The following is a 27,781-nucleotide window of genomic DNA, read 5'->3' on the forward strand; positions in this document are numbered from 1 at the left end:
ACTCAGCCAACACTTAAATCCCCAAAAGCTGCTTGTGTTAATTTCTTTAAATCACAAATATCATGTGTAAATACTGGCCATTTAATACTCTGCATTGTGGGATAATAGTTTATTTTAAAGGGAACTAGAGAAACTAAGAACTAGAGAAATTAAGAAAGGCTTTTTTTCCTAGAATTAATAAATGCACATCCTGTTCACTGGGGAAATTAAATCCACACTGAGCAATCTTCAATATGTTCAGAATATGACAGCAAGAATCCTATCAGGGATGCATTACACCTGTTTTCAAGTCCTTGCACTGGTTACCTATCAGGTTTCGAGTCAACTTCAAATTCCTCATCCTCATTCTGTACCTACAGTATATGGCTTATTATCTGTCTACTCCCCCACCTTTGTCCTTTTGACTCTGGTCTTCTAGCTGTCCTCAAGAACATCTACATTCTGTGGGTGACAGGGTCTTCTCTAGCTGCACCCCAGAGCTCTCAATTTGTATTCCCAGTGATATCAGTCACGTACCCTGAGTGCATTTAAATCTAACCTCAGAACCTTTCTTTTCAGAAGACTTAGTGTCTGTATCTGCTTCATTTTCTAATTTTGGTAGCACCTCTAACTGCTTGTCTTTCTTATATGTATTTACTTTGTAATCTGAGGTCCTTTTATCTGTTTTTACATCTACTGTATTGCTTTGAGATGCCACCTTTAATGGTAATATATAAAATAAAGTTTTTTTATTATTGTTATAGGGAAACATGATCAGATTTTCCCTGGTTCAGAAAAAAAGATCTAAAGTATACTAGTTTGTCACTCTTCTCATTCCCTTTGCTAAATGACTTTTCATACTAATCTGATCAATCTAACTGCCAGTTTTCTGTGCTTTCTCTATCCTGCTAGATTTGCAATTATTCTGAAAATTTTCATCTTGAAATAACTCAATTCTAAATACCCTTTTCACTGTTAACATCTTATAGCAACTCTGCGACAAAATATACACTTAGCTCAACCTGACAGTTCATCCTGCTACCAACATTAAATAAAACGAATCTTAAGATTTCTATATTTATGTCTTTATTTAGTGGTTTCATTAGTGACAAAGGCTAAACTTTCTTGGAAAAATGTCTTTTATGTGTTGCGGAAAAAACTGACTTGCTTTAACAAAATATGTTTACAAGTCCTTTCACCTGGCAGTTTACCTAAATGCCCAACTATCTGAGAAGCCCTCCATGAAACCATAGTTGCTATTAATTTATTTAGGGCTCACTGACAGAATTGCTGTTTTTTATGCATGCTAATTTCTGATTCCTCACTCTGTTTCATGTTTATAGATAAGACTATTGATCGCGAAGGGAAATTGATGTACATGTTTACATGTTCTTTTGTAACATACACCTTTTTGTGATTTTTCTGTATATCTAAGCAAGTGTTCCTGCATCCCTCTTCTGCACTATAGGCATGGCTTTTATTCTGTTTGCTCCATTTCTAAAACGTTTTGCTCATGTGCATTTTTGTATTTTTTTACACCTCTAGCACTTTCACGTCCTGAATTTTCATTTGCCTTAATTTGTAGAATGAATTTGAGTTTTAGCCTTAAAAATCTTAAGTTTTCACTATCTTTTGTTTCTTGTCCTACAACTGTTATTATTGATCACCATGACTTCATTCAGCCTTTCCTGAACGTCTATGACAGGCAGAGAGAGTGCTGTTTCTGGTGCGATCTTTTGCAGCTGACATTTCACTGTTTTAAACGAACAAGAAATTAGATTGATCATAAATCACTTATTCTCTATAAATACAGCGTAATTGCCCTCCAAAAATCCTCTTTTTCTTGTTCGTTTTAGAGACCTTGATCGAAACTGATTTTAGATGTCAGAAAGGATTTATTTTCTCTGTATTTCCTACATTGCTTTGTCGAGATTTTAACTTTATATTTAGGCTCAGATTTCAACTATAAATTGTACACTAATTAAAAGCAGTAAATACTGATGTTTTGCTCCCTCTTACCACAAAAATATATATGTTTTGTAGCTGGGATGAACGTTATTTCGTATGCGTAGCTACTGCGATTTGGACACGAAGCGGTTAAAGATGGCGGCAAATCAGGCACCCAGAGAGGGGGGGGGGGCGTCTTCTCGCCTCCATAACTAAAATGCCAAATAGGAGTGGCTTAAGCGACATACGCAGTCGTGTAACTGACAGTTTGAGGTAGCCTATCGTGTAAATTTCGCTTTGTTGCTGATAGGTTAAGCTTTCGAAACTCTGCCCCAAAGTCATGTGACTGATTTTTCGCCCTGTTTCGTTGGTTAAACGCAATGATCACAAGCACCACCATGGTTACTGGGATGTGTAGTTTTTAATTCCGTTTGAATTATAACTGTACGTACTGTCTTCATATTTGGCCAGGGCTTTAAAGAGAAGGCGCGCCAAAAAATTTCGGTGCCGTCGTCTCCGCTTTAAAGGTACCCCGTGCTGGAAGAATTTGACCTCGGAACGTTTGCCCAGCGTACCTAAAGCCTGATGATCTGAGAAGAAGACAGGCTGAAGAGTGACCCCAACAACTTTCACTCTCTCTCTGAGACAAAGCAATAGTCAATTCTGGAGCTGCTATTCCTCCCTGACCATGTATATCCTGCTGTTGTGGGATATATACATCTATATGTGTCTGAGAGTTTAAAGTCTTGAACTAAGTTTTGCAGGGCCAGTGAGCTGGAATCCAATTTTATTGGCCTTTTGGCTAAGATCAAGTTCAAGTGGCATGCCCGCAGTTCTTGTCTTTCCAAAGTTCTAGAAGGCGATCGAAGATCCTGAAGAGCGCTTGAGCTGGTATCGCCCTAGCTTGAGCCTAGGGGGTTAAGGCCAAGCAGCAGCTGAGCTGGGAGGGATCCGGCAGCAATGTTCTCCCTCTCTCTCTCTCCTCCTGCGCCTGCACCTAGCTGGGCTTTGCCCACAAGGACAAAGGCCAGGGCTCCCTCACTGCTCCTTTAGCAGCTAAACCCTCCTCTCCACAGGACCTTGCTCTCTCTCTTTCTCTCCTTTTTTCTTTTTTCTCCTTTCCAGATGGCAGACAAGAAGACACTGATCCGGTTCCACTGGACCAAGAAAACAGAGACGATGCTAACTGCGAAATCCTTTTTCATTACCTTCCTAAGAGGGATCCTGCAGTTGGTGGCCGGAGATCTCTACTGCCTGCAAGACAACAAGGCAGAGAGATACATGGAGGCCTACATGGCCACGGACGCCTCATATGAAAAGGCAACGAAAATGATCAAATGAAAAAGGTAAGCACCCCGGTTTCTCTGATTTCAGGCCGGAGCCTATGAGGAAGACAAACCAGAGGACCATCACAGTCCTCACATACAACCCCTACGTACCAATGGAACTGGTAACAGCGTACCTAGGGAGGTATGTAACTGTGGTGGACAAACCGACGGAGATCAGGGACAGTTGTGGCGTCTGGTACAGCAAACACCTGTACCGAGTCCTCCTGAAAGAGGACCTAGAGGGCGTAGACGGTTTCCAGCACCCCCCGGCCCACTTCAACATCGGAGCCGACAGGGGGTAGCTTTACTACCCCAGGATGCCGGATTTCTGCAAGAAGTGCAGACAGTCCAGCCACAAAGAGAACACGTGTGACATCGTCAGATGTCACAACTGTAACAAAGAGGGGCACCTGGCAAAAACCTGCCGGGCAGCCAAAAAGTGCGATGGATGCGGCGCCGAGGGACACCTCCTTCACTAATGCAAGGTAAGCAAACCTTCGTTTGCGCAGGTGGTGGAAGCCGGCCGGCAGAAACGGGTCTCAAGACAAAGGGAGAGAGGTGAGAACAAAGAACCTGCACCTCCCCCGCAGAGAACCGAAACTGCCAAGGCCACACCCCCAGCCGCACCAGTGCCTCAAGATGGCCGCCAGGACAACGGACAAAATGGCTGACCGGAGGAAGGGCCCTGGATAACTCCCAGCAAGAAGGGAAAGAGGATCCACCTTCGGAAGGACAAAAGAAAAGAGTGGTAAGGGAGAACTGTTTCCTCCTCCTAGAGGAAACGGAACTTTCTTCCCCCGAGGCCCAGGAACAACCGGAGGAGGCAGCCCAGGAAATGGAAACCCTCCCCCCCCAGGGCCCACGGACAACAGGAGGAGGCAGCCCAGGAAGAGGTTACCCCCTCCCCCGAGGCCCAGGGACAACAGGAAGAGGCAGCCCAGGAAGAGGTTACCCCCTCCCCCGAGGCCCAGGGACAACAGGAAGAGGCAGCCCAGGAAGTCGGAACCCCCTCCCCTGAGGCCCAGGAACAACAGGAAGAGGCAGCCCAGGAAGTCGGAACCCCCTCCCCCAAGGCCCAGGAGCAACTGGAGGTCCCCGAAACTCCTGGAGAAAGGGAAGAAAAAAGCCTTCCCGAAATGGTGGTGGAGAGTATCCTCAAGGAAGACGAGGATTACTTTGAAGCCGCCCTGGAGCCGGGACTGATGGTAGGGCTGGACCTGTCCAGCATGTTTACCTTTCAGTCCCCAGCGAGACCTGGAGGGAGCCCAGCATATTCCCCCCAGGACCCAAACAAGAGGAGTTACATCTAGGCTAAACAGTGCCCAGATGTAGAATCCCAAGTTTTCCCCACTGTAAGCACAAAGAGAGGAGGTTCAACTTTCACTTGTTTAATCATGACTGTGAAACTTATCTTTCTAACAACTAACGTGAGAGGGCTAAGAGACCCGGTGAAAAGACGGGGAGTCTTTCATGATCTGGCCTCAAAGTCTTTCTCAGTTTGTTTCTTACAGGAGGTCCACCTGAAGGATGAAAGCGACAAGCTGACATTCAGCAGGGAATGGACGAAGGGAGAATCATGCTGGAGCGTAGGAGGGGTCCATTCTTCCGGAGTGGGAATCCTCCTCGGAAACCCAGAGATGACACTGGTTTCCTCCTTCTCGGTGGTGCAGGGCCGGATCCTGGTCGTAGACATCGACTGGAGGGGGCAGAAATTGAGAGCAATTAACGTCTATGCTCCGATGGAACCCTCTCTCCGGAAGGAAGTGTTTGCTGACCTGGCCAGCTGCTGCACCACCAACAGACAGGTGGTGCTTGGCGGGGACTTCAACGTCGACCGGGAGAAGGGGAGCGACGCTAGCTCAGCAGAGCTGGAGTCGCTACTCAAGCAGTTCTCCCTGGTAGACGGTTTCAGACGGTGCCGCCCTAACGACGGGAAAAACTCCCGGGGAGTGTGCAGCCGCCTTGGACTACATCTTTCTGCACACGACCTGCTCCCTGGAGTCGGCGACGGTGTCCCCGGAGTGGTATTCCGACCATGAGTGCGTGACAGTGGTGGCTAACACCAACCTGCCGGCATTCGGTCGTCGGTATTGGAAGCTGAACCGGGAGATATTGGAGGAAGACGACTTCAGGGCACTGTTCAGTAAAGACTACGCAAGCTGGGTCGACATGAAGGATGGCTACAGCTCCGTGGTGGAATGGTGGGAGTTCATGAAGGACAGGACCCGAACGCTGGCGCAGACGTACTGCAGACGGAAGGTGGCCAGGGAGAGGAAGGAAGCTGCGCAACTCCCGAAACAACTAGAGGAGGAGTACAGCTTGGCTAACAGGGGAGGAGCCTTCAATTCAGCCTGGGCATGGGACCTGAAGGAAAGGATCCGCAAGCTGCACACCAGGTCAAGGCACAAAGGGAGCATTATGAAAATAATAAAACCTATTCCTCTTATTTCTTCAATCAGGTCCGAGAAGCCCAGAAAAAGAGGGTGATCTACAGCCTGAGACGGGGAGATGGAGAGGAAGTGCTGGACGAGAGTGACAAGGTAGAAGCGACCACCACTTTCTACAAGGAGCTCTTTTCAGAAAAGCAGACAGAGGTGAAGGCAGGTGATGCTTTTCTGGAGGGGCTGAAGGCACGAGTACCAGAGGAGGTGAGGGAGGACTTGGAGGGTCCAATCACGGCCGAGGAGCTGAAGGCTGCGCTCTTGTCCATGGAGAATGGCAAGGTGCCGGGACCGGATGGACTCCCCAAGGAATTCTACACATGCTTCTGGGACACCCTGGCGGCAGATCTGGTGGAAGTGGTGCAGGAGATCTTCCGCGGGGGAAACTCGGAAACACCATGAGGAAGGGCATCACCTCCCAGCTCTTTAAGGGAGGAGATGCCGACGACCTCAAAAACTGGAGGCCGATCACGATGCTCTGCATGGACGTAAAGATCCCGTCCAAGCTTCTGACCGCCAGACTGAGAACCGCCCTTCCCCACATCATCCACAGCAACCAGACGTGTGGGTGGAAGGGCGATCCGTCAGCTGGAACCTCCAGCTGACCAGAGACACCAGCGCCTGGGGCGAGGACCGGAATATGCCCATGACTGGACAAGGAGAAAGCCTTCGACAGAGTGAACCATAGCTATCTGTTTAGGGTGCTGGAACGCTTCGGTTTCGGAGAGAGTTTCAGCCACTGGATTAATATACTGTACTCTGACATAGGCAGCAGAGTCAACGTGAAAGGAAACCTGGGGGATTTCATTCCCCAGGAATCCGGAGTATGACAAGGCTGCTCCCTTTCACCCCTTCTCTATGTTCTTTTCACAGAGCCCCTAGCAGAGGCGGTGAGACGGGACCCTGTCATCAACCGCCTGGAGATACCGGGAGGTGCGGGGGAAGCCCTGAAGATCTCCCAGCACGCTGACGACACGATGCTGTTCCTGAGGTCGGACAGGGGGCTAAGAAGAGCCCTGCAGGTCATGGAGCAATACTCCAGAGCCTTGGGGTCGAAGCTCAACCACCGAAAGAGCAAACTGAAGTTCTCCGGGCCCTGAAAGCACAGGACGACGGAGCCGGAGGGTCTCGAGCTCTGCACGGAGCCTCTCAAAATACTGGGGGTTTCCTTCAAGAGCTAGGACAACGAGACCATCAACCGGACCGAGAGGATCGCCAAGGTGAATGCGATGCTGGGTCTGCGGTGTACCCGCTGCTGGCCAGACTCAGACGAGAGCTGCAAGGGATGATCTTTGGCTTCGTCTGGGGCGGCAAGTACGAGTACATCACGAGAAACCGGATGTGTCAGCCGATCGAGAAAGGGGGTCGAGATGTCCCACATTTCCCCCTGAAACTCGACTGCATCTTTTTCTGCAACTTCTGTCGGGCGCAGCGGGAGCCCATCGGCCACAAGTACGAGTACTTTGTCAGGCTGTGGCTCTCCGTCCCAATGAGGCACTTGGTCCAGTGGTCAAACACTGGGCCCAAGGCAGAAGGCGACCGGAGTTCTACATCCGCGCTGTCAAGTGGAGCAGGAGGTACGAGGCCACGAGACAGCCAGAGCTCTGCACCAACCACAGAGACTTGTACAAAGACAAGTCTGGGAAAGGACGCAGCCCAAAGAACTTGGAAACCAACTGAAGGACCTCAACTGGATGGCTGTACACAAGAGACTGGCTACCAGAAAGGTCCTCTACAGACACTCGATCTCCAGGAATCCGCATTGCCCCCGGTACGCATGTTTTGTCGAGGAGACTCAGGAGCACGTGTTCTGGAGCTGCCTCTTCGCCAAGGCGGTGTGGGGCAGAATGGACAACATTATGCAACTCCTGGGAACGGATGCAGTGCTCAGTTACCAGTACATTCTGCTGGGGGCTGGCACCCACCGGACTGGACAAGGGGACACAGGACCTGCGGGGGCTGCTGCTGTCCCTCACAAAACAAGGACTGTGGAAGGCGAGGAACACTCTCATCCGGCACAACATAAAGTGGGGGGCGAGGGAGCTGGAGGAGAGGATCCTGGCGGACCTCAGGAGGAAGACGAAGCACCACGTCACCAAATGGGGTTACCCCACGGCGAGGGAGCGCTGGAAAGGACTTTGGGCCCTATACAGGGATTAAAGGACAATAGCAAGTGGTAGGTTTGGAGGGACTCTCTTAATTGCGCAAATCCGCCCCCACTTGCAAAGATTGATAACGAACAATCAATCTCCGTTCCGCCGTTGTTTTTTATTACATGGAGTGCTAATATGTGTGAGATGTTCCTTTTGAGATGTTTTTTTTTTGCGGAATAAAGTATATTTTGTAGCACAAAAAAAATCTTATGACAAGGTTTACAAGTTATCTGTTGAACTACATTCTAATAGGTGTGGTCACATTCCAGGTCATTTGTTTACGTTTTTGTTTCTGCAGCAACTGTTAGATGAAATGTGCTAATATGTAACCTAACTCCAGTGTGAATAACTAGAAGAGGGGAGCAGCTCCACTCCAGACCAAGGGAGCTTTGAGATTGGCTGGGCCAGATCTCTCATTTGCATATCTGATTTGGAAATATAACACTACACCCCCTTCTTGCATGGATTTAACTTGCACCCAAGAGTCCCCTACTGTGTATTGCTACTTATTTTTTTATGATAAGTGGTGATTACCAGTTGACAGGTTTTATTTGTTGAATTATAAATGGTTTTGTATTATCATCCTGAATGGCCTGTACTCAAGGTTTGGTAGGGAATGTGTTTTCATTTCATTTACCAAATTGAATTTTTGCTCTTTTAGTATTTGTCTAGAAGGCTTTCTGAAGTCAGGAAGCCCATTTATTTGGTGAAAAAAGATTCTGTATTAATATTAATATTGCTCATACAACATAAATAGGGTCTTTTATGAATAAAAAGATCTTGCACTTGGAAATCTTGATAAAGCTGTGTGCTTCCATACACTCGAGCAGTTTTGATTCCTAATATTTGACCTTAGGTGTGGGAACGGGTCTTTTTTGCATTTGATTTCCAATTGATCAGCACAGATCAGCATAGAAAATAGACCCATAAAGCAACCTCAGCAGTGACAAATGTCACTGGGTCACTTGGGTTTATACGTCGGGGTCCGGTAGTGAAGCTCCGCTCCTGTTTAGCCTCCGAAGCCGTACAGGGTGCGGCCCTGGCGCTTCAGCACGTACACCACGTCCATGACGGTGACGGTCTTCCTCTTGGCATGCTCGGTGTAGGTGACGGCATCGCGGATGACGTTCTCCAGGAACACCTTCAGCACCCCGCGGGTCTCCTCGTAGATCAGCCCGGAGATCCGCTTCACTCCCCCACGGCGAGCCAGGCGGCGGATGGCGGGCTTGGTGATTCCCTGGATGTTGTCACAGAGAACCTTATGGTGACGCTTAGCGCCTCCTTTCCCGAGTCCCTTTCCGCCTTTGCCTCTTCCAGACATCTTCTAGTTATCAGCTGTGAACACGACACACACTGCTCATCTTTGATGTATAATAGACATCTTTCTTTGATGTCTATTAGACATCAAAGAAAGATTTTTATAGGTGTAGAAACTAGTAAATAAAGCCAATGATTTGTTTTAGAAATGTATTCTTAAAATATACAATTATTCACACCTTAACAATATGTAGTTCAAATTATACATTATATACAATATTGTATTCAAATGTCTAATCATTATAAAAAACACAACTAGTAAACTTCAGTTAAAAATTCTAGTAACATGGCAATATATATATACAGTGCCTTGCGAAAGTATTCGGCCCCCTTGAACTTTTCAAACTTTTGCCACATTTCAGGCTTCAAACATAAAGATATAATTTTTTTATTTTATGTGAAGAATCACCAACAAGTGGGACACAATTGTGAAGTGGAACGAAATCTATTGGATTTTTGAAACTTTTTTAACTAATAAAAAAATGAAAAGTGGGGCGTGCAAAATTATTCGGCCCCTTTACTTTCAGTGCAGCAAACTCACTCCAGAAGTTCAGCGAGGATCTCTGAATGATCCAATGTTGTCCTAAATGACTGATGGTGATAAATAGAATCCACCTGTGTGTAATCAAGTCTCTGTATAAATGCACCTGGTCTGTGATAGTCTCAAGGTTCTGTTGAAAGTGCAGAGAGCATCATGAAGACCAAGGAACACACCAGGCAGGTCCGTAATACTGTTGTGGAGAAGTTTAAAGCCGGATTTGGATACAAAAAGATTTCCCAAGCTTCAAACATCCCAAGGAGCACTGTGCAAGCGATCATCTTGAAATGGAAGGAGTATCAGACCACTGCAAATCTACCAAGACCTGGCCGTCCCTCTAAACTTTCAGCTCAGACAAGGAGAAGACTGATCAGAGATGCAGCCAAGAGGCCCATGATCACTCTGGATGAACTGCAGAGAACTACAGCTGAGGTGGGAGAGTCTGTCCATAGGACAACAATCAGTCTTACACTGCACAAATCTGGCCTTTATGGAAGAGTGGCAAGAAGAAAGCCATTTCTCAAAGATATCCATAAAAAGTCTCGTCTAAAGTTTGCCACAAGCCACCTGGGAGACACCCCAAACATGTGGAAGAAGGTGCTCTGGTCAGATGAAACCAAAATCGAACTTTTTGGCCACAATGCAAAACGATATGTTTGGCATAAAAGCAACACAGCTCATCACCCTCAACACACCATCCCCACTGTCAAACATGGTGGTGGCAGCATCATGGTTTGGGCCTGCTTTTCTTCATCAGGGACAGGGAAGATGGTTAAAATTGAGGGGAAGATGGATGCAGCCAAATACAGGCCCATTCTGGATGAAAACCTGTTGGAGTCTGCAAAAGACCTGAAACTGGGACGGAGATTTATCTTCCAACAAGACAATGATCCCAAACATACAGCAAAATCTACAAAGGAATGGTTCACAAATAAACGTATCCAGGTGTTTGAATGGCCAAGTCAAAGTCCAGACCTGAATCCAATCGAGAATCTGTGGAAAGAGCTGAAAACTGCTGTTCACAAATGCTCTCCATCCAACCTCACTGAGCTCAAGCTGTTTTGCAAGGAAGAATGGGCAAGAATTTCAGTCTCTCGATGTGCAAAACTGATAGAGACATACCCCAAGCGACTTGCAGCTATAATCGCAGCAAAAGGTGGCTCTGCAAAGTGTTAACGCAAGGGGGCCGAATAATTTTGCACGCCCCACTTTTCATTTTTTTATTAGTTAAAAAAGTTTCAAAAATCCAATAGATTTCATTCCACTTCACAATTGTGTCCCACTTGTTGGTGATTCTTCACATAAAATAAAAAATTTATATCTTTATGTTTGAAGCCTGAAATGTGGCAAAAGGTTGAAAAGTTCAAGGGGGCCGAATACTTTCGCAAGGCACTGTATATATTAATGACAAACACAAACTAATTACATGAACACGCTAATATTTAACTCAAAACCACATTTCGATTCAGATATAAATTTTTAAAATTTACAACTTCTTTATTTTCACGAAAATATTATTAATGTAGCACAAACGCTACTTTCTAATAAAGACAGAAAGAAAGAAGAAGACTGTTTGTTTTGTGTCTCATGGTGATCCTCCTCTCGAGACTAATGAAATGTTTAATATGATCCCTCGAGGAAAAAAAAGGAATCAATTTCCGCCTGTAATGATTGATGCCCCATCAAACATTTTGTAATATCCCTGGAAGTTTATACAGTAGAATTCTGGTTCGTGGCTTAAATTCAAGTTAATGAGACTAAGGAAACGAGTTGGAAACTTGATGTCGAAGTGGGATTTAAATCACCCATTTCACATTTTACTTCATTGGGCAGTATGTGCCTGAAAGCAATGCCACAGCATCCCTTCGATAGCTCAGTTGGTAGAGCGGAGGACTGTAGTGGAGTCAACAAGGAATCCTTAGGTCGCTGGTTCGATTCCGGCTCGAAGGAAGGTGCTTTTTGTGTAATTTAATCAAAGAGTTAAAAACGTTTTATTCAGACATTGATCAAAAGCTCAATAATCGACTAAGCAAAGGCTCCTGTTCCGAATTCAGCCCACGTCTGATTGTCTTGTTTTGGCCAAGATCTGATCTTTGAATTAAGGGACTAGACTGTCTGCTTTGTAATTCAAAAATACATACAAATGTCAAGTTTTTTGTAGATATAAAGGTGTTCTCTGTTTTCAAAGGATAGTTACTTCATTGGCATAATGATTTGGTATTGATTTTGTATCGTTGTATTATAAAGTTTGTGCTTTCTGTGTTTTTATCGTATTGTGAACTTATTTTTTAAACAAATGCTTACAAAGGCAAACACGGCACACATCTGTTTATACCAGCGGTGAATTGTACATTTTTATTAAGTACAAGCTACTGTGCACTTCTGGGAGTATAACAGGTTCGATATAAAGTGGCAAAAATATAAAAGGGGAAAATACCCCAGACTGCATGTAAAGCCCTTGTTGTGACTGTTTTAGATAAGATGGCGTACTATGCACGAAATGTTGCAGAAACACAATCTGATATTTTGATACAGGTAGGCCAGCGCTTCCAAAGCATGCAGGTGTAGAACAGGACTTAATGCATTTTTAGAATGCAGATTGCAGATTAGAATGGCATATGTTTAGCAATAATATTATTTATGGTACCTGAAAGTTTCAGGTTGTTGCACAAAGCTAAGGTATGCGTATACGTGATCTGACAACTGGAATCAATTTCCTGTCGTTAAACTCTGTTTATTTTTAAGTTGATAATAATAATAATAATAATAAACTTTATTTTATATAGCGCCTTTAAAGGTGGCTTCTCAAAGCGCTTTACAGGATGACAATAACAATAAATAAGAAGACTACAACAATAAATAAGAAAATTTCACAAGACAGGACACAATTATAATTACAACAATACAACAATAAAAATAGAGGAGACCGTGGAAGATGGTATTAAGAAGAGCAGAGGGGTGAAGAATGGAACCAGTTAAGTAAAGGCTTTTCTGAAGAAGAAGGTTTTGAGTCTGGATTTGAAGGAGTTTAGAGAAGGTGTCTCTCTAATATCCTTGGGCAAAGAGTTCCAGAGCTTGGGGGCATAGCAGGAGAAGGCCCTGTCGCCCATACAATGTAGACGGGCTTGGGGGACAGTAAGGAGGGCAGAATTTGAAGAGCGGAGGTTGCGAGGTGGGGAGTAGGGCGATAAAAGTTCAGACAGGTATTGAGGTGCCAAACCATGTAAAGCCTTGTAGGTGAGCATGAGGATTTTAAAGTCTACGCGGAATTTGACCGGAAGCCAGTGCAAGGACTCCAGGATAGGAGTAATGTGAACACTTGTACTAGACCTGGTCAGGATTCTGGCTGCTGAATTTTGGACATACTGCAGCTTGTTCAGAGTAGATTTAGATACACCAGGGAGCAGAGCATTGCAGTAGTCAATTCGGGAGAATACAAATATGTTGATCAGCTTTTCAGCCACAGTTAATGATAGCATAGGGCGTAGTCTTGCGATATTTCTAAGGTGAAAAAAAGATGTTTTGACAGTATGCTGTACATGTGGGTCGAATGTTAAGCCAGAATCGAATATAACCCCAAGGTTTTTCAATTTTGATTGAAGCTCTAGTACAGAGCCATCTACAGACAGGGTTACAGGACTGGCTTTACGAAGTTGATGGGGGGTACCAATAAGCATGACTTCAGTCTTGTCACAGTTAAGATGAAGGAAGTTTTGAGTCATCCAAATTTTTATGTCAGAGATGAATTTAGATAGAATAGAGACAGCCACGTCAGTGTCGGGTTTGGTATGGATGTATATTTGAGTCAGCGTAAAATGTCAGCGTAAAAATGAAAGCTGAGGCCATGTGATCTTAAAAGCTGACCAAGTGGGAACATGTAAATGCTGAAGAGCAAGGGGCCCAGTATTGAGCCCTGGGGGACACCAGACTTGACAAGACCGATTTCAGACCTGTACCCATTGAGAGAGACAAAGTGACAGCGATCAGTGAGGTAAGACTTAAACCATTTGAGGGCAGTGTCAGAGACTCCAAACACAGTCTCAAGACGAGAAAGCAAGGTGTTATGGTCAACAGTGTCAAAGGCAGCACTGAGATCAAGAAGGATGAGTATGGAAAGAGAACCAGAATCAGAAGCTATTAGGAGATCGTTGGTGACTTTGACTAGGGCGGTTTCTGTGCTGTGAAGTTGACGGAAGCCAGATTGGAGGGGTTCGAAGTTGAGGCCCAGGATCCAAATCTTCAGTTCTGATTTTTTAAAGTGATATCTTTCCTTCCTGTCGTGGAAGTCACACGATGTGAGCAATTGTTTTTTTTACGTTGCGATCCAAAGAGCCTCAGACGCACAGTCTAACAGTAACCAAACCAGAATGCATTCTGCTGGGAGCCGGGCTGAGCTCATTCTCACTCCCTGTGCTGAAAACAGAATTATTTCTTCCCCGAACATCGTCTACAGATCACTTGTGCGCTTTTAACCTTCTCGCAGCTACGGGCGAGACTGACGCTCATGATATGAAGGCACCCGCTGGAACACATTCTCTAACTCTCACAATCGCGACAGACTTCGCTTTTTAAAAAAAAAGTAGATATAGCCCTGAAAAAAGCATTAGCTTTATCAGTTTTTACATTAATCTATTTTGAATCAAAGTTTGATTTTTTTATTGCATTTTACATTATAATAATAATAATTATCATCATCATCATTATTGCTTACACTTATATAGCGCTGTTCTGGATACTCCACTCAATGCGCTTTACAGGTAATGGGGACTCCCCTCCACCACCACCATTCTCCTGAATGAGCACAGAGATTCAGGACCTCGGTTTTACGTCTCAGCTGAAGGACGGCACCTGATTACAGTTTAGTGTCCCCGTCATTGTACTGGGGTATCAGGACCCGCATGGACTGCAGGGTGAGCGCCCAGCGACAGAAACCAGACGTGTGTCGGGCTCGGCTGTGAGCAGGACAGTGACGTCACGGGGACAAAGTAGAGGAAATCAAAACGGTTCTATAAAAGACCTGTGTCAGCTGTTGGTTTGCAGTCTGGACTCTAAATCCTCCGATCCGATTTTAAATCTCTCTAATACCTGAGCGGCTTCTTCCGAGTATTTATTCGTATACTTATCAGTAGTATGAAGGATGTGACAAATTTATGATTTCTTGGAACAAAATGGTTTTTATTTGCATTCGAAATGAAGCGGAATTTTAGCGCGACACACAAACCCTTTGTCTTTTTTAGATAGTAATTTTTAAACAGACATAAATGTAGAAAACGTGTTTTATTTTAGCACTACAATAGCAGGGTCAGTGGCGTAATGAATAACGTGTCAGGACTTCCATCAGAAAATTATACTGTAGGTTGGACTGCCGTCTGGCTTGTTTCGTTTATACCACTTACATTCTTTTATATAAATGAACTCCACCTGAAAGCTATAGAACACACTTTAGGTAAGTTGTCTGCAGCCTCATGCGAATTTCGACAACTTACCCAAAACACTGTACTGTCTGGAGTTCAGCTCCAGCTCTGAACTCAATTGCAATGAAAAACCATGCGTAACAAAACTGGAGAACAGCTGAACTTGTGCTCAGTTCGGTGATGAGGGTTCAGAACTGTCCTTGTTGTAATTAGCACGAACTGCACAGGCTCTGAATCAGACCATGTCAATTAGTCTGATCAGTGTAGGACACGTTAATGTAGAATTATTAATAGGTTTATTAGTTAGTTAGTTCAGGTTTACCCACCTGAACTAATGTAGAATTATTACTTGGTCTGTCTCTTGTTTGTATATAAATGAATGTCTCTGACAACTTAATGTTAGTTTTACGATGTAGGTCAGGTGTTGACATATGCACGAGTATACGAAATGTCTCACTCCTGATTCAACTTATGTTCTATAGGAGATTGGCGATTCCTCCTGTTTCTCGTACAACCATATCAGAACAGAAGCCCGTGTCACCCAGCTGTGATTCAAGATCGACTCGCATCTTTATCCCTTTTTTGTTCGTGATCATTATTTTCTTTAGTTATGATCAATATTGAACTTTTTCTAAATGAAATGACAATAATCAAACATGCAGGCAGATTTTTTAAAAGTATTCAGAATTGACAGGGTGCCCCTTTGGAACAGTCGTCAGAAAATGTGAGAAAATGAAAGTTATGTAAGCTCTGACACAAAGCATTGAAGATTGGAATCTGAGTGTAAAAAAGCTACCCGTCTCCCAATGATAGGCAGGGATACACACCATGACTCGAATAGACTCAGCGAACTTTAACACCTATGATATTACAAGTGCTTTGCACGTGTCGAATTTCAAGAAGGAACTACTACAACAGTTGTGGACATAATTCATTACCACCGGCAAAGTCCAATACCGGCAGCTTCTGAGAAAATAATGTTCACTCATGGAATTTGGTCTTTGAACGGCTGGCGGGAAAATTCATTTATACTCCTGTTGCACCCTCAGCTGAAACATGTTAAAATAACAACGCAGATTTGTTGGAGAACCTGACAAGAATTATTGGGTTAGCACTGTATGTATTCTGGTATATTTACTTTAATTTTAATATAAATGTAAACATGCATGCTGTATAATCTATTGTAATTTTAAAATATGTTAGCTGAGGATGCGAGGGGGGCTATTATACCTTGTGAAACACGCAAGGAACTGTAAAAAAGGCTGGTATTTGAAAAAAATTGGCGATCACAAGAAAACCACAATTTATGTGGTATTATCAGCAATATCCTTCAAAATCTATGTTCAAATGAAGGATTTAAAGAAACTATGAAAAAAGCAACAGTAATAGCAGAGGATTTTGATTTTTGCTCTTCAAGTCAGTAGATCGATGTAGAGTTGCACCCCTACAAACAGCACAAAGGATGAAACCCACCTCTTTCGTTATTGCTATGTTTGTGCCGGTGAAAGTAGCATTTGTGCTATTGAAAGCATCTCGGAAGATGAAGGTGCAGTCACTTCCACATGTCATGATATCATTAGATCCGACGACAAGAGCTGAAGCCCCCGGCATTTTCCAAGCCAGGAATGTGAGGAAGATGGGCATGGAGGAAGGTAGCGTGGCCGAGCAGTCTAAGGCGCTGGCTTTAGGCTCCAGTCTCTCTGGGGGCGTGGGTTCGAATCCCACCACTGCCAAATGTTAGTGTTTTAAGACCTGCAATACGATCAGTAAAACCACTTTTTGTTAGGCTGCGGGAGGTGTTTAGAGATAGACTTTCTAAAAGACAGGCTTAACATCAAGGCAGAAAAAATATTTTGTTTTCTCAACAAAAATTATTTTTGGCACGTTCAGCTTTATGTAGGGAACAACATCTGCCGAGATCACTTTTGAGGCAGTGCACATGATAGTGTACCAGCAAGTAAATTTAATATTGGCTGTGGTGGTGAGCTGCTTTTGTCTGTGAAACTTTTAATTCTTCACGCCGAATCGTTGGCAGGGGTAATAGCTTATCTTTGAACAGAGCGCTCCATCAGAAATACTTTGTTCGTGCTCAAAAGAGATCAGAGGATTAACTTCATGAATTCACATAGCATACCTTACAGGAAAGATTTAAAAGGGGAATTGATTGTGCTACCTGATGTTGTTCCTGTGGTTTCTTTGGATACAAAGGTGAATGTTCTTTGACGTTCTGCTAGAGTATCCACTGGGTGGGTTTTATCGATAAGCTCGGATAGGTCATCAGTGCTCCGTCTCCGGAAAATAATCAGCACTGTTTTTTCCTGTGCTGTCTTTTAAAACATATAAGATCACGAGTTTACAGATTTCTCCAAATAACAACTATACATTTCAACCCAGCGGTTAGCATTCCTTCAATCCAATAGTTTTACTCTAGGTTAAAAGCAGCGCAATATACAGAGAGATGATATTCAAATATTTCAATGTTCTGTTGGATTACCTGTATGGAGATATCACTCAGAATTCCTAATATGATTTTGAGTTCAGTTTTGCTTTACTACTTTCAGAGTCTTATATTGACCTTGCTGAAGCAGAGAAGTGACATAATCACAAATAGTCTTATTAATATTTCAGTTAAATCTTTTTTTCTGTAGTAACATCAGTTGATATTAATATTAGTCCTGATTTATAATTTTTTGTCATGGTTGATCTTAAATAATTTTGTAATTAGTTTCAGTTTTGAAAAATCATGCAGAGAAGCTACCAAAACGGGTATAGTTCATATAATGATTAATGCAATAGCAGCATTTTGGGTTGAAAACAAAAAGTATATCTTGGTATGAATCCTAACACTTCATAGACAGCGTTCTAGGACTTCTCGCTTCAGATAAAGTTGTCAATACATCATAGATTTCTACTCAATCAATATCAGCAGTGTTATCACTACCGAACGCTAAATATAGATCCTGGCAATACTTCGTGAGATCTTCGTAAGAAAATCCAAAATACTACGGAAGGAATCAAATTTATATGTTTCTTTGGATCGAGAAGATGATCATTATGAGACTCAAAACATGCCTGTCTTTTCTTTTTTCGAGGACAAATGGATTATTGAGGTGTAAAGATGGGTTCAAAACCAAAATCACCTGCTATCGCTGCTGTTTCTTCAAATCCTTCAACTGATCATCGATATCGAGGAATAATATATAGTTTCTTCAAATCCTTCAACTGATCATCGACATAGAGAAATAATATTATACAATTGTGGTTTTCTGTTAATTGCCAATTTGACTAATTACATCTTCGTTTACAGATGTCTTGCATGTATCACAAGGTATAATAGTCGTTGTGCGTCCTCAGTTAAAATGTACGACAAAAGTACAACATTTATGGTTACATCCATATTAAAATGAAGGTTAATATACCAAGATATTAAAATACAATTGTACAGTCCTAACTTAATAATGCCTGTGAAGTTTTCCAACAAATCCAAACTGTAATTTTGAAATATTATAGCTGAGAATGAAAAGAGAGTACAAAGATCAAATTCAATGAGTGAAAATGCACCAGTAGTTCTCTAAGCTGAGTTTCTTCCCTGAACATGACTTGCTTGCGAAGCACCAAGCAGCCTTGAACGGATCGCGGAAATCAAATATACAGTACAGATGGATTCAGAGTGTCCTTTCCAACTTTTGTGCAACATTTTCCTTTGATAGGGTGGAGTTGTCTTCACAATCTGGGTTAAATAAAAAGGAGTGACGTCAGTGTTAAACAGCTTTCCTTCTTGGAGAACAATGGTTGTGTTCCATATTTCTAATTATTTTGGTTTCAAGATCGCAATTTAGTGTGAAACATAAAAGCCAGCTGGATAAGCTTTATTAATTTCCCTCATGGGATCAATAAAGTATCTACAGCAGTGGTTCTCAAACTTTTTGGACCAAGTACCATCCCTAATCCAACCAAAGCATCCAAGTACCACCTACAAGTCATCATCTCATAGGAACCCCAGAAATTCTCAATGACCAACATGAGTGTACGTGCACATACTCACACATACATATAATAAATATTATAATAATGAACTTTATTTGATATAGCGCCTTTAAAGGTGGCTTCTCAAAGTATTTTACAGAAAAAAAAACATTAACAACAACTAATAAAAAAGCACCATTTCAGTGAGAGGAGTGAGCCTATTTAGTTGAGCAAAGGAGATGTGAATTAATTTTTCGAGCCTTGATACAATTCACAACAGAGTCTAACAGATATTAAATCGTCAGGCATTTTCTTGACGGCAAAGGTCTCGCGGTGGATGTTGTAATGCGTACATTAATTTCTGGAGCAACCTCTCTAATTCGTGCAACTGCACCGTTATGTCGGCTTGTCATTGCTCTAGCACCGTCTGTACAAACTCAGACGCATTTTATCAAGTCGAGGTCATTCTCTTCGATAAATTCATTCAGAAGCTGAAATATGTGCTCTCCTGTAGTTCCTGTTGGTAGCGGTTTACAGAACAGAAAGTCTTCATGGGACATACCCTCAAACTCGTATCTAACGTAAACGAGCAAATTGGCCAAATCAACTACAGACTCATCTAATTGCAGTGAAAAACATCTGCTCATCTTAACGCGCTCTATCAGTGTACGTTTGATATAATCCTTCATTTCAATAATTCTATGAATGACTGTGTCTTTCAGGGGGAGGGGGGCAGCAGGTCGAGCTGTTTAGCAGCTTTTTTTCCACACATAATACGTGTCAGCTCTTTTGCCAACGGTAAATAAGGTTCTTCAAAAATAGTGTAGCTTACCTGCTTTAGCAATCCGCAAGCTTTTTCCGCGTTTCCGTTTTTATTTCCGTATTTATTTAAAGTTTTTATTTCATGCGCATGGGAGCGAAACACAGAGACGCTCGGTGTATTTTTCTCAAATTCGAACAGTTCTTAAATATTTTTCTATCACGCTTTCGTGTGCTCACAAGATTGCCTGCGTTCGTAGCACGTATTTCTATGCATTCCTGTGTTTACAATGTTGGCATTGTTCCAAAATCACGCACATTCTCCTTTCTCCCTATTTGCTGGAGATACAATAGCTTTTTTTAAATACAATTGGTCACTTGCATCCGTAGCACGCATTCATATAGAGTGGTATAGAATTACAGAGTATCTCTTGTGTCCACTGAAGTATTAGCACGCACTGTATCGTAGTATGTAGGCTGCGTATTCGACACGTATTAAAATACAAAATATGAAAACCCATCCCGATTTTTCAGTGCACACTACACAGTTCCAGGGTCATTTGGCGTACCACCTGGTGGCACTCCACGTACCACTGCCGGTACGCGTACCACAGTTTGAGAACCACTGATCTACAGTATCTATAAATCTCTTACACGTCATTTACAATGGCTTTTCAACTAATAGCCCGTGCAGGGATCAAACCCTAGCTGTTGGTACAGTACGAGTTGCGTAAGGCTCTGTAACGCGCAGATGAGAAACTAACCTCTGCTTCTTCATTATATACACAGTGAGCTATATATGCGAGCTTACTGCCTCCTACGGGCTCTGTATTTGATTGCGGTACAAGACCGGCCGTGGAGATAAAGTGAGACGGGTGTGTACATTAAAAGGCTCATAGTGTCCCTGGGAGGGCTCAAACCACCACCCTTTTGGTTAACAACCGAACCACAAAGACTCATGTACAGCTTAACACTTCTCGGTCTCAGTGAAAGTGATACACTCCGTAAAATTTCCAGAGATTCATTTATTTTTAAAGGAAAATCACCAACAGCGGCCGAGATCTACTGGAGTTTTTTCATTCTATACTGCGATTTCTGAAGGGTACTCTGTGAAAATACGAGTTTTGACGAGAAGGGATGGACATATAAGGTCAAAAGGCTTGAGGAATTGAACCTTAAGGTGAAGACTGGGGGTTCAGTAGCAGCAGAACCTGATCAATATCAGTTGACTCCGATATACTTTGAAAATGAACTTGGGGATTTAGAGTCAGACGTGCTACCGTTGCACCATGGGGTACTTAATTAAAAAAAAATAGAAAAAAAATCAGTGTTCCTGGAACTGTAATTGAGAACAACACCTGCACAAGAGCTGCGCAGGAAGAATAAAATGTGGTCTGGGAAGAAGAGACTCTCTTCGCAGAGCTGCGCTCTTCACAGATTTTTTTTTTGTGAAGCTGATTTGTCTCCTTTGGGAAATTCAACAGCACTGACAACCGTGACTTCATGGCGCAACGGTAGCACGCCTGACTCCAGGTCAGAAGGCTGCGTGTTCAAATCATGTCGAGGTCAGCTGTTACTTTTTCAGGTTCTGCTGGTCCTGAACACGGAATTCACCCCATGCAGTTGAGTTCTATCTGTACACCACATAGATAATCAAAACAAAATAGAGCAGTACAGGACACGCAGTGTGGAGCTCACACAGGCTTACAGTCTCCAGCATTGGAGTGGAGGGGAAAAAAGAACTTTTTTTTTTTAAGAGAAAAGGCACAGTTCACATCTGCTTAACATCACGTCCAACTTTAGAGACAGCTACATCAGATAATGGAATCCCGGAAGTTTCAGATAACTTTTTTTAATACAGGTTCAAGCAAACCTGAAAGTTAATGAGTTTCCGGACACTTTTGTTTTATTAAAAAGTGTCTGAAGCCTGAAAATGTAATTTGAAAACAAAACCCGCTATTGGACATTAGCAGGTGCTTTTTGTAACGATTTGCTATTTCATGCTGGAAAACAAAGGAAACAGACCCAACGTTTGCTTTCAGGTGCGGTTCATTACATAATATACATCTATTACTGAGGAGCTTGAATACAATTTACACGAGCCAGGTAGAAGTCGAACCTAGAATCTTATGATCCGAAATCAGACGCGTTGTTTATTAAACCGCTGGCATTTCACATGACCTGAATTCCCCCATAGTGTGCTCAGCGCCGCTACTAGTAATGCACCGCTCCGTCTAAAATTTCAAAGTGATAAACATGTGTTTTCTGATTTTTTATGAGTTTTAAAATATAATCTCTTTAAATACAGACAAGGGGTTTATGTTTCGCACTGAAATTCCGATTGACTGAGAATTCAAACAAAAGACTGTTTTCTTCCACAACACCGTATAATTATCACATCCACCAGACTCTCCAACCTCTCCAGATCTTGCTGGTCGAGCAATTGCTCCGATAAATTAGGTCACGTATCATGTTAAATCATTTCTTCTCAACACAACATTTCCTGGTGCACGTTTTCTCTATGAAAAAAAGACATTTTTCCGTTGCACGATTTCTCCTTTTTTATCAAAGCGTACAGAAATAACAAAAGAAGAAGAAATAGTGTCGCAAAAGAACTCTGTCGCCCTTGGGAGATGTCAAACGCATTGGACATGAAAATGGCAGATAAAAGCCAGTTCTCTTCGTTTCTCAGTGTCGGGGCTGCTATGTAAAAGAGGCAATTTGCACTGAGCGCAGGTTCAGCGCTTACTGAACGCAGATGTCTCAGAGCGGTGTGTCCAAGCGGCTGTAAAAGGTGAAGGCTGTCCTGTCACCGTAGCCTAGTTGGTTAAAGCGCTTCTCTATTAAACAAAAGAACCGAGATTCAAATCCCAGCCGTGTCTTTCTTCCTATCTTGTAGTACAGAACGTATCATTTCGGGCAATCACAAAGGGCTTGATTTCGTTAAATGCATGTGTTCATTTCCTTTCTGGAAAACTTGTTTTTGATGAAATTCACACAGCTTGCGAAAAATGAAATTCAATTCTTGGTTATCAGTGCAGAAGAAATATTACAGGAGGCAAAATAAACGGGAAGAGATTTTTTTTTAACCGAAAACTTATGATTCGAGAAATGACCTTACCAGTCGGTTAGCGCGTTCGGCTGTTAACCGAAAGGTTGGTGGTTCGAGTCCACCCAGGGACGGGGTTCTTTTGCGATATAAACATTGTCTTCAGTCGATTGGATTTCTCAGCGAAACCTTAACCATTTTAATATTTGCAGGAAATGCGAGTGTTTAACACGTGTCAGGGTCACCGGGAAATGTCCAATAATGCCCAACATTGCAACTCCCCAGAAAACCATATTCACTCAAAAAAATTATCGTCGAATCTTCATTTATACTCCAGTTGAATCCTCTGCTGAAATATTTTAAAAATACAATGCAGGTTTGTTTGAGAACTTGACAAGCATTCTTACAATAGCACTGTGCAGTTGGATTTTGATATTTTGACATATTTACCTTAATTTTAAACATAAATACTATACAGTCTATTGTAATTTTAAAATATGTTAGCTGAGGATGCAAAGGGGTGAAAGGGAAAGGTCAGAGGGTATAGTAAAAACAAGGTTAGGATTGGTGGAGGTGGTAGGGGTGTTGTTGGTTTTTCTCTTGTCATGGAAATATAACTATTAATTTTAAAGGATCACTTACTGACGTCAGACAGCTGCCAATTCTCCAGACGCGTCTCTGGAAGGATAAACAGTTTATCCTCCGAGGTTCGTCCAATTTGCTAAAATTGTCCGGGTCCGGATGGAGTTTCAGCAGCCGTTCGCGCTCAGGTTTGTGATCCCGGACGAGCCCCCAAATTGTCATGGAAATATAACTATCAAGGAAGCCACAAGAGAGAGTTCTCACCTGAGTAAGGTCTTTATTTCAATATTGCAATTTTGGGAGCCCTGCAAAGTGCAACCAGAGACTCAATTTGTTACAAGCAGTACAGGGTTTTTATAAGACGTTGCGCTGTAAAAAAGTTCAGCACTTGGTCCCTTCTAAAACTTCCCCTTTCTCTAAGAGAAAACAGATTACATCATAGAGCGAGAGAAGAAAAACTAGATTTGTTATTCAAAGCTTATCAGTTACTTTCAGCTAATTCTAATGACCCAGACAGCATATATTGTTTTGGTACATTGTCTTCTAAACTAACCTAAACAGTGTACTTTGTTGACGAACTGTTTTCTAAAATTCTGCACGCACTGTAGCACAGCAGTTACATCCTTGAAATATATTATCTAAAAGCACCAATATATTTTTTCAAAGCTCTCTACATTTTTAAGAATCAATTTACTTATTAGATTTCCACTTCACCGGCATCATGCAAGCAAACTACATAAATATGAGAAAACACGCAAGAGGGTTGTCACTCAGAGTGTCGAAGGGTATACTGGGGCTCAGTTGAAATGCAACGTCAGGATTTTTCCGAATTATGTCACACGAAGAGAGCACAGCCCTTTCCGCCCTGCCGCGTGTGTCTCGGTAACTCGCTGTGATCGTATAGTGGTCAGTACTTTGCGTTGTGGCCGCAACAACCCCGGTTCGAATCCGGGTCACGGCAGAATAGGGGCGTCTGCTTTTACTACTCGCACGAATGAAGGCAAAAAAAAAGCCAATCGATGTGAACGAACGGCGCTTTACAGAGGAGTACTGCCTGACTGGATCGTTGATGAACGACAGAGGCCACTCCGACCTCTTCTCGGTTTTCTTCAATGACTTACTAAGGATCTTCTTCACATTCGCCCACGCAGGGGAAGCCAGTTACACCAAAGCAAACGCAGGAAAGTGCATTTCAAGCAGAGACCAGGAGGGACTTGTTTACACCGACAGTGGGCGGAGAATGGAACAATGCGCCCAGCCCTGTTGCTGGAGCCGATTCTTGATGAGCTCTTGGGCTCACTAAGAGGCCCCCGCTGGATGCTAATCTTTCTGTTGTTCTTGCAGGTCCTGCGCTGCTTTTGAGCCGACAGAGCTCGACCTGGTCTGTCGGCACAGCCCAATTGCAAATGATCGGCTCCGCGTACAGAAGGAACGTGCGTTTGGTACAAGAGTGCACGAAGGCACCGGAAATACATTGGGAACAAATGACCGGTCGCTCAAGACCTCTGTGAAGTACAGGAGCGTGCAAAACGAGGCTGTTTCCGCCCGGTCTCGAACCGGGGACCTTTCGCGTGTTAGGCGAACGTGATAGCCGCTACACTACGGAAACCTGCAGGGACCGCTGCTGGTGTCTCGCTTGCGTTTCGGGCTGAGAAAGAGACGCGTCACTTTAGGCAGGTGGCGCTGGAGAGAGGAACAAAGGGCGCGATGAAACAAAATGCCGAAACCCGGGATCGAACCAGGGACCTTTAGATCTTCAGTCTAACGCTCTCCCAACTGAGCTATTTCGGCGGTGCGCAAAGCCCACAGCCACCTGCTCCAGCCTTCCTGTGTTGTGGCATGAGCGCACCAAGAGTAGCGGGAGAGTGTTGCAAGAACGTCACTCAGAAGGAAAGCCACCCAGCTGCGCCCTCTGAGCTCTGTCCAGCGCATCTTCCTCGCATGGACTCCTGCCTGCGACGGGCAGGAAACAATTAGCAAGAACAGAACGACACCCCATGGGTGTCTCATGACCGCACCTTAGGTTGTGACACGTGCAGGTGTGAGGGGTTGCCGGGCTACTTTGGAGCAGAGCTTGGGCGGAGGGGGGCGGGAAAGCAGACAAAGAGGTGACACCTCAAGGTCTGCACGATCACAGCTCTCCGCCGCCCCAGGCTTCCGCTCGATAAGCTACTGGACACACCCGCCCCTCCTCACACAGACCGTGGAAAAGCCCCCGAGTGGGAGGGCTCTCTTCCTCCCAGGAGCTCTTGGACACGACGCACAGACAGGGCGCGGGGAGCCGCCGCCTGCAAACACGGCTCCAGGCAGGACTCCGCTCCGCAGGAGCCGCAGAGCAGAGGAGATGGGGGCAGCTTAGCTCCTGTGCAGAGACCTGAGCTGTTGTTGCTGTGGATGCTGTCTTTTCTGCACTCGGGGTAGGACATCAGGAAGCACATTGAAGCGCTGCGACATGCACTGTACAGATCCCGCCACTACTGGGCCCGATTTCCCCGGATCGAAACCGGGCGGAAACAGGCCCGTTTCGTTTGTTGCCACCCACACTGTTTGGGGATTCGCCTAGCGCTGTGATCGAACAGACCCACTCACCTCTGAGTGTGGCGGGATCTGCACAGTGGATGTCGCAGCGGATCCTGCTTTCACTTCAATGCGCGTCCTGATGTACCCTGGTCTCCCGCGTGACAGGTGGGGATACTTGCCACTATACTAACGAGGAAGACATCGCTCTCTGCTTAGTGTGTAAAACACTTACTTGCAGCATTGTGGGTGCTGTGGTTTAAATGCTATTGGTTTGTGAACAGAATACCCCTATCCCAGTGCATTGTGCCACATTAAATAAAAGCACGAGAAAAAGAGATTCAGAACGCAAAGCTGTGTCAGTGTTCTATGTAAAAAATCGGTTTGAACATCATGGGAGCTGTTTTTAATAAGCTGCTGAGTAAAGAATATTTTAATCTTCCTGCTGTCAATAGTATTGTGCATATAGTTGACTCTTACCTGAATGAAAACAGGACGTAAAGGAAGGGTTTCAGAATTCAGACAAAGCTTTATTCCCGTGCTTACAGTCTGAGTAATTGGAGACTGCGCTGTTATGCTTCCTATGGTCATATATGGGTTTTTCGCATGAAGCCGTATTGAACAGTATTTCTCGCGTTGTGAACTTGTGTATACAGCGGTCCCCCGGGTTCCAGTTAGTGCGTAATTACGCATCGATGAAAAACCGGAGGTTTAAAAAAAGATAATTAGCTCACTGATACTTTGATGTAGAGGCTGTGGAAAGACCACGTCGTGGTCTTTAAAATGCATTTGGTTTGAAGGCGTTCTGTGCTTCCGTTGCGAAGATATGGACAAAAGAATATTCGTGCTTGGTCCAAAAAATGTAATATAAACGAAAAAGTAAAGGCTGAGAAAGCATTCACAATGTATTTTATGCACAAAGCAAGTATTCTCGCGATTCTAAGAGGTTTCGTGTAAACGCTACAGGCGTGCCAAAATCGTTTTCGAACTTCAAGCTAACTTTACCCCGGTCAGACAGCGAGAGCAATGAAAAGGTGCACGACGCTGTGAAAGAAAACAGAGAAGTGAAAGGCAGTCCTTTCTCTAAGGAGGTGAAAGAAAAGCTACTCCCCGTCGGGGAATCGAACCCCGGTCTCCCGCGTGACAGGCGGGGATACTTGCCACTATACTAACGAGGAAGACATCGCACGCGCCGACCCCCGGCATCGTGTCCCGACCCACCGTGCTGGAAGCCGACGCGTACTGTGATCCCTTTACGGAGCAGAAATGACAACCGAGGAGCCGAGAGATCATTTCAGCATTTCGCGTCTGAACGGAAAACTCAAACGACCAACTCGGAATGACTTGCCTTTGACGCTTTTCAAAGCATTCTTTGTGCACGACGACTGCGCCGCCTAGCAGATACAAATGGGTTGTACAACTTTGAATCACCAGGGAGCACACACACACACACCCGTGCCGTTGAAGTGCTCTGCTTCATTTCTAAGGGCAACTTAACATTCACTCCTACCCCGTGAAAAGAAAAGACAGCGTCCGCAGCAACAACAGCTCAAGTCTCTGCACAGGGGCTAAGCAACCCCCATCTCCTCTGCTCTGCGGCTCCTGCGGAGTGGAGTCCTGCCTGGAGCTGTGTTTGCAGGCGGCGGCTCCCCGCGCTCTGTCTGTGCATCGTGTCCAAGAGGTCCTGGGAGGAAGAGAGAGCCCACCCACTCGGGGGCTTTTCCACGGTCTGTGTGAGGAGGGGCAGGTGTGTCCAGTAGCTTATCGAGCGGAAGCCTGGGGCGGCGGAGA

General features: G+C 44.1%; 1 protein-coding gene and 6 non-coding genes across 7 annotated transcripts; 3 read left to right on the plus strand and 4 right to left on the minus strand.

The window, feature by feature from the left end:
* The first annotated feature begins 8,491 nt into the window (after window positions 1-8,491).
* Window positions 8,492-8,547, plus strand: LOC138243788 (U7 small nuclear RNA). The gene has a single exon (XR_011192406.1). It is a non-coding gene; the product is annotated as a U7 small nuclear RNA (small nuclear RNA).
* Window positions 8,548-8,857: 310 nt separating this feature from the next.
* Window positions 8,858-9,169, minus strand: LOC138243289 (histone H4-like). The gene has a single exon (XM_069198882.1). It carries the CDS (start codon window positions 9,167-9,169, stop codon window positions 8,858-8,860), a length of 312 nt encoding a protein of 103 aa, XP_069054983.1.
* Window positions 9,170-11,565: 2,396 nt separating this feature from the next.
* Window positions 11,566-11,653, plus strand: trnay-gua (transfer RNA tyrosine (anticodon GUA)). The gene is given in 2 exon segments: window positions 11,566-11,602; window positions 11,618-11,653. It is a non-coding gene; the product is annotated as a tRNA-Tyr (tRNA).
* Window positions 11,654-24,362: 12,709 nt separating this feature from the next.
* Window positions 24,363-24,434, plus strand: trnah-gug (transfer RNA histidin (anticodon GUG)). The gene has a single exon. It is a non-coding gene; the product is annotated as a tRNA-His (tRNA).
* Window positions 24,435-25,009: 575 nt separating this feature from the next.
* trnav-aac (transfer RNA valine (anticodon AAC)) lies at window positions 25,010-25,082 on the minus strand. The gene has a single exon. It is a non-coding gene; the product is annotated as a tRNA-Val (tRNA).
* A 109-nt stretch (window positions 25,083-25,191) lies between these two features.
* Window positions 25,192-25,264, minus strand: trnaf-gaa (transfer RNA phenylalanine (anticodon GAA)). The gene has a single exon. It is a non-coding gene; the product is annotated as a tRNA-Phe (tRNA).
* A 1,832-nt stretch (window positions 25,265-27,096) lies between these two features.
* On the minus strand, window positions 27,097-27,168 carry trnad-guc (transfer RNA aspartic acid (anticodon GUC)). The gene has a single exon. It is a non-coding gene; the product is annotated as a tRNA-Asp (tRNA).
* Between the last annotated feature and the right edge of the window lie 613 nt (window positions 27,169-27,781).

Source organism: Lepisosteus oculatus, chromosome 14 (assembly GCF_040954835.1).
Source record: "Lepisosteus oculatus isolate fLepOcu1 chromosome 14, fLepOcu1.hap2, whole genome shotgun sequence".
In the NCBI taxonomy this organism is placed as follows: domain Eukaryota; kingdom Metazoa; phylum Chordata; class Actinopteri; order Semionotiformes; family Lepisosteidae; genus Lepisosteus; species Lepisosteus oculatus.

Coding starts and splice junctions, on each gene's coding strand:
- LOC138243289 (XM_069198882.1), bottom strand. CDS start 9,169: ATGTCTGGAAGAGGCAAAGGCGGAAAGGGACTCGGGAAAGGAGGCGCT.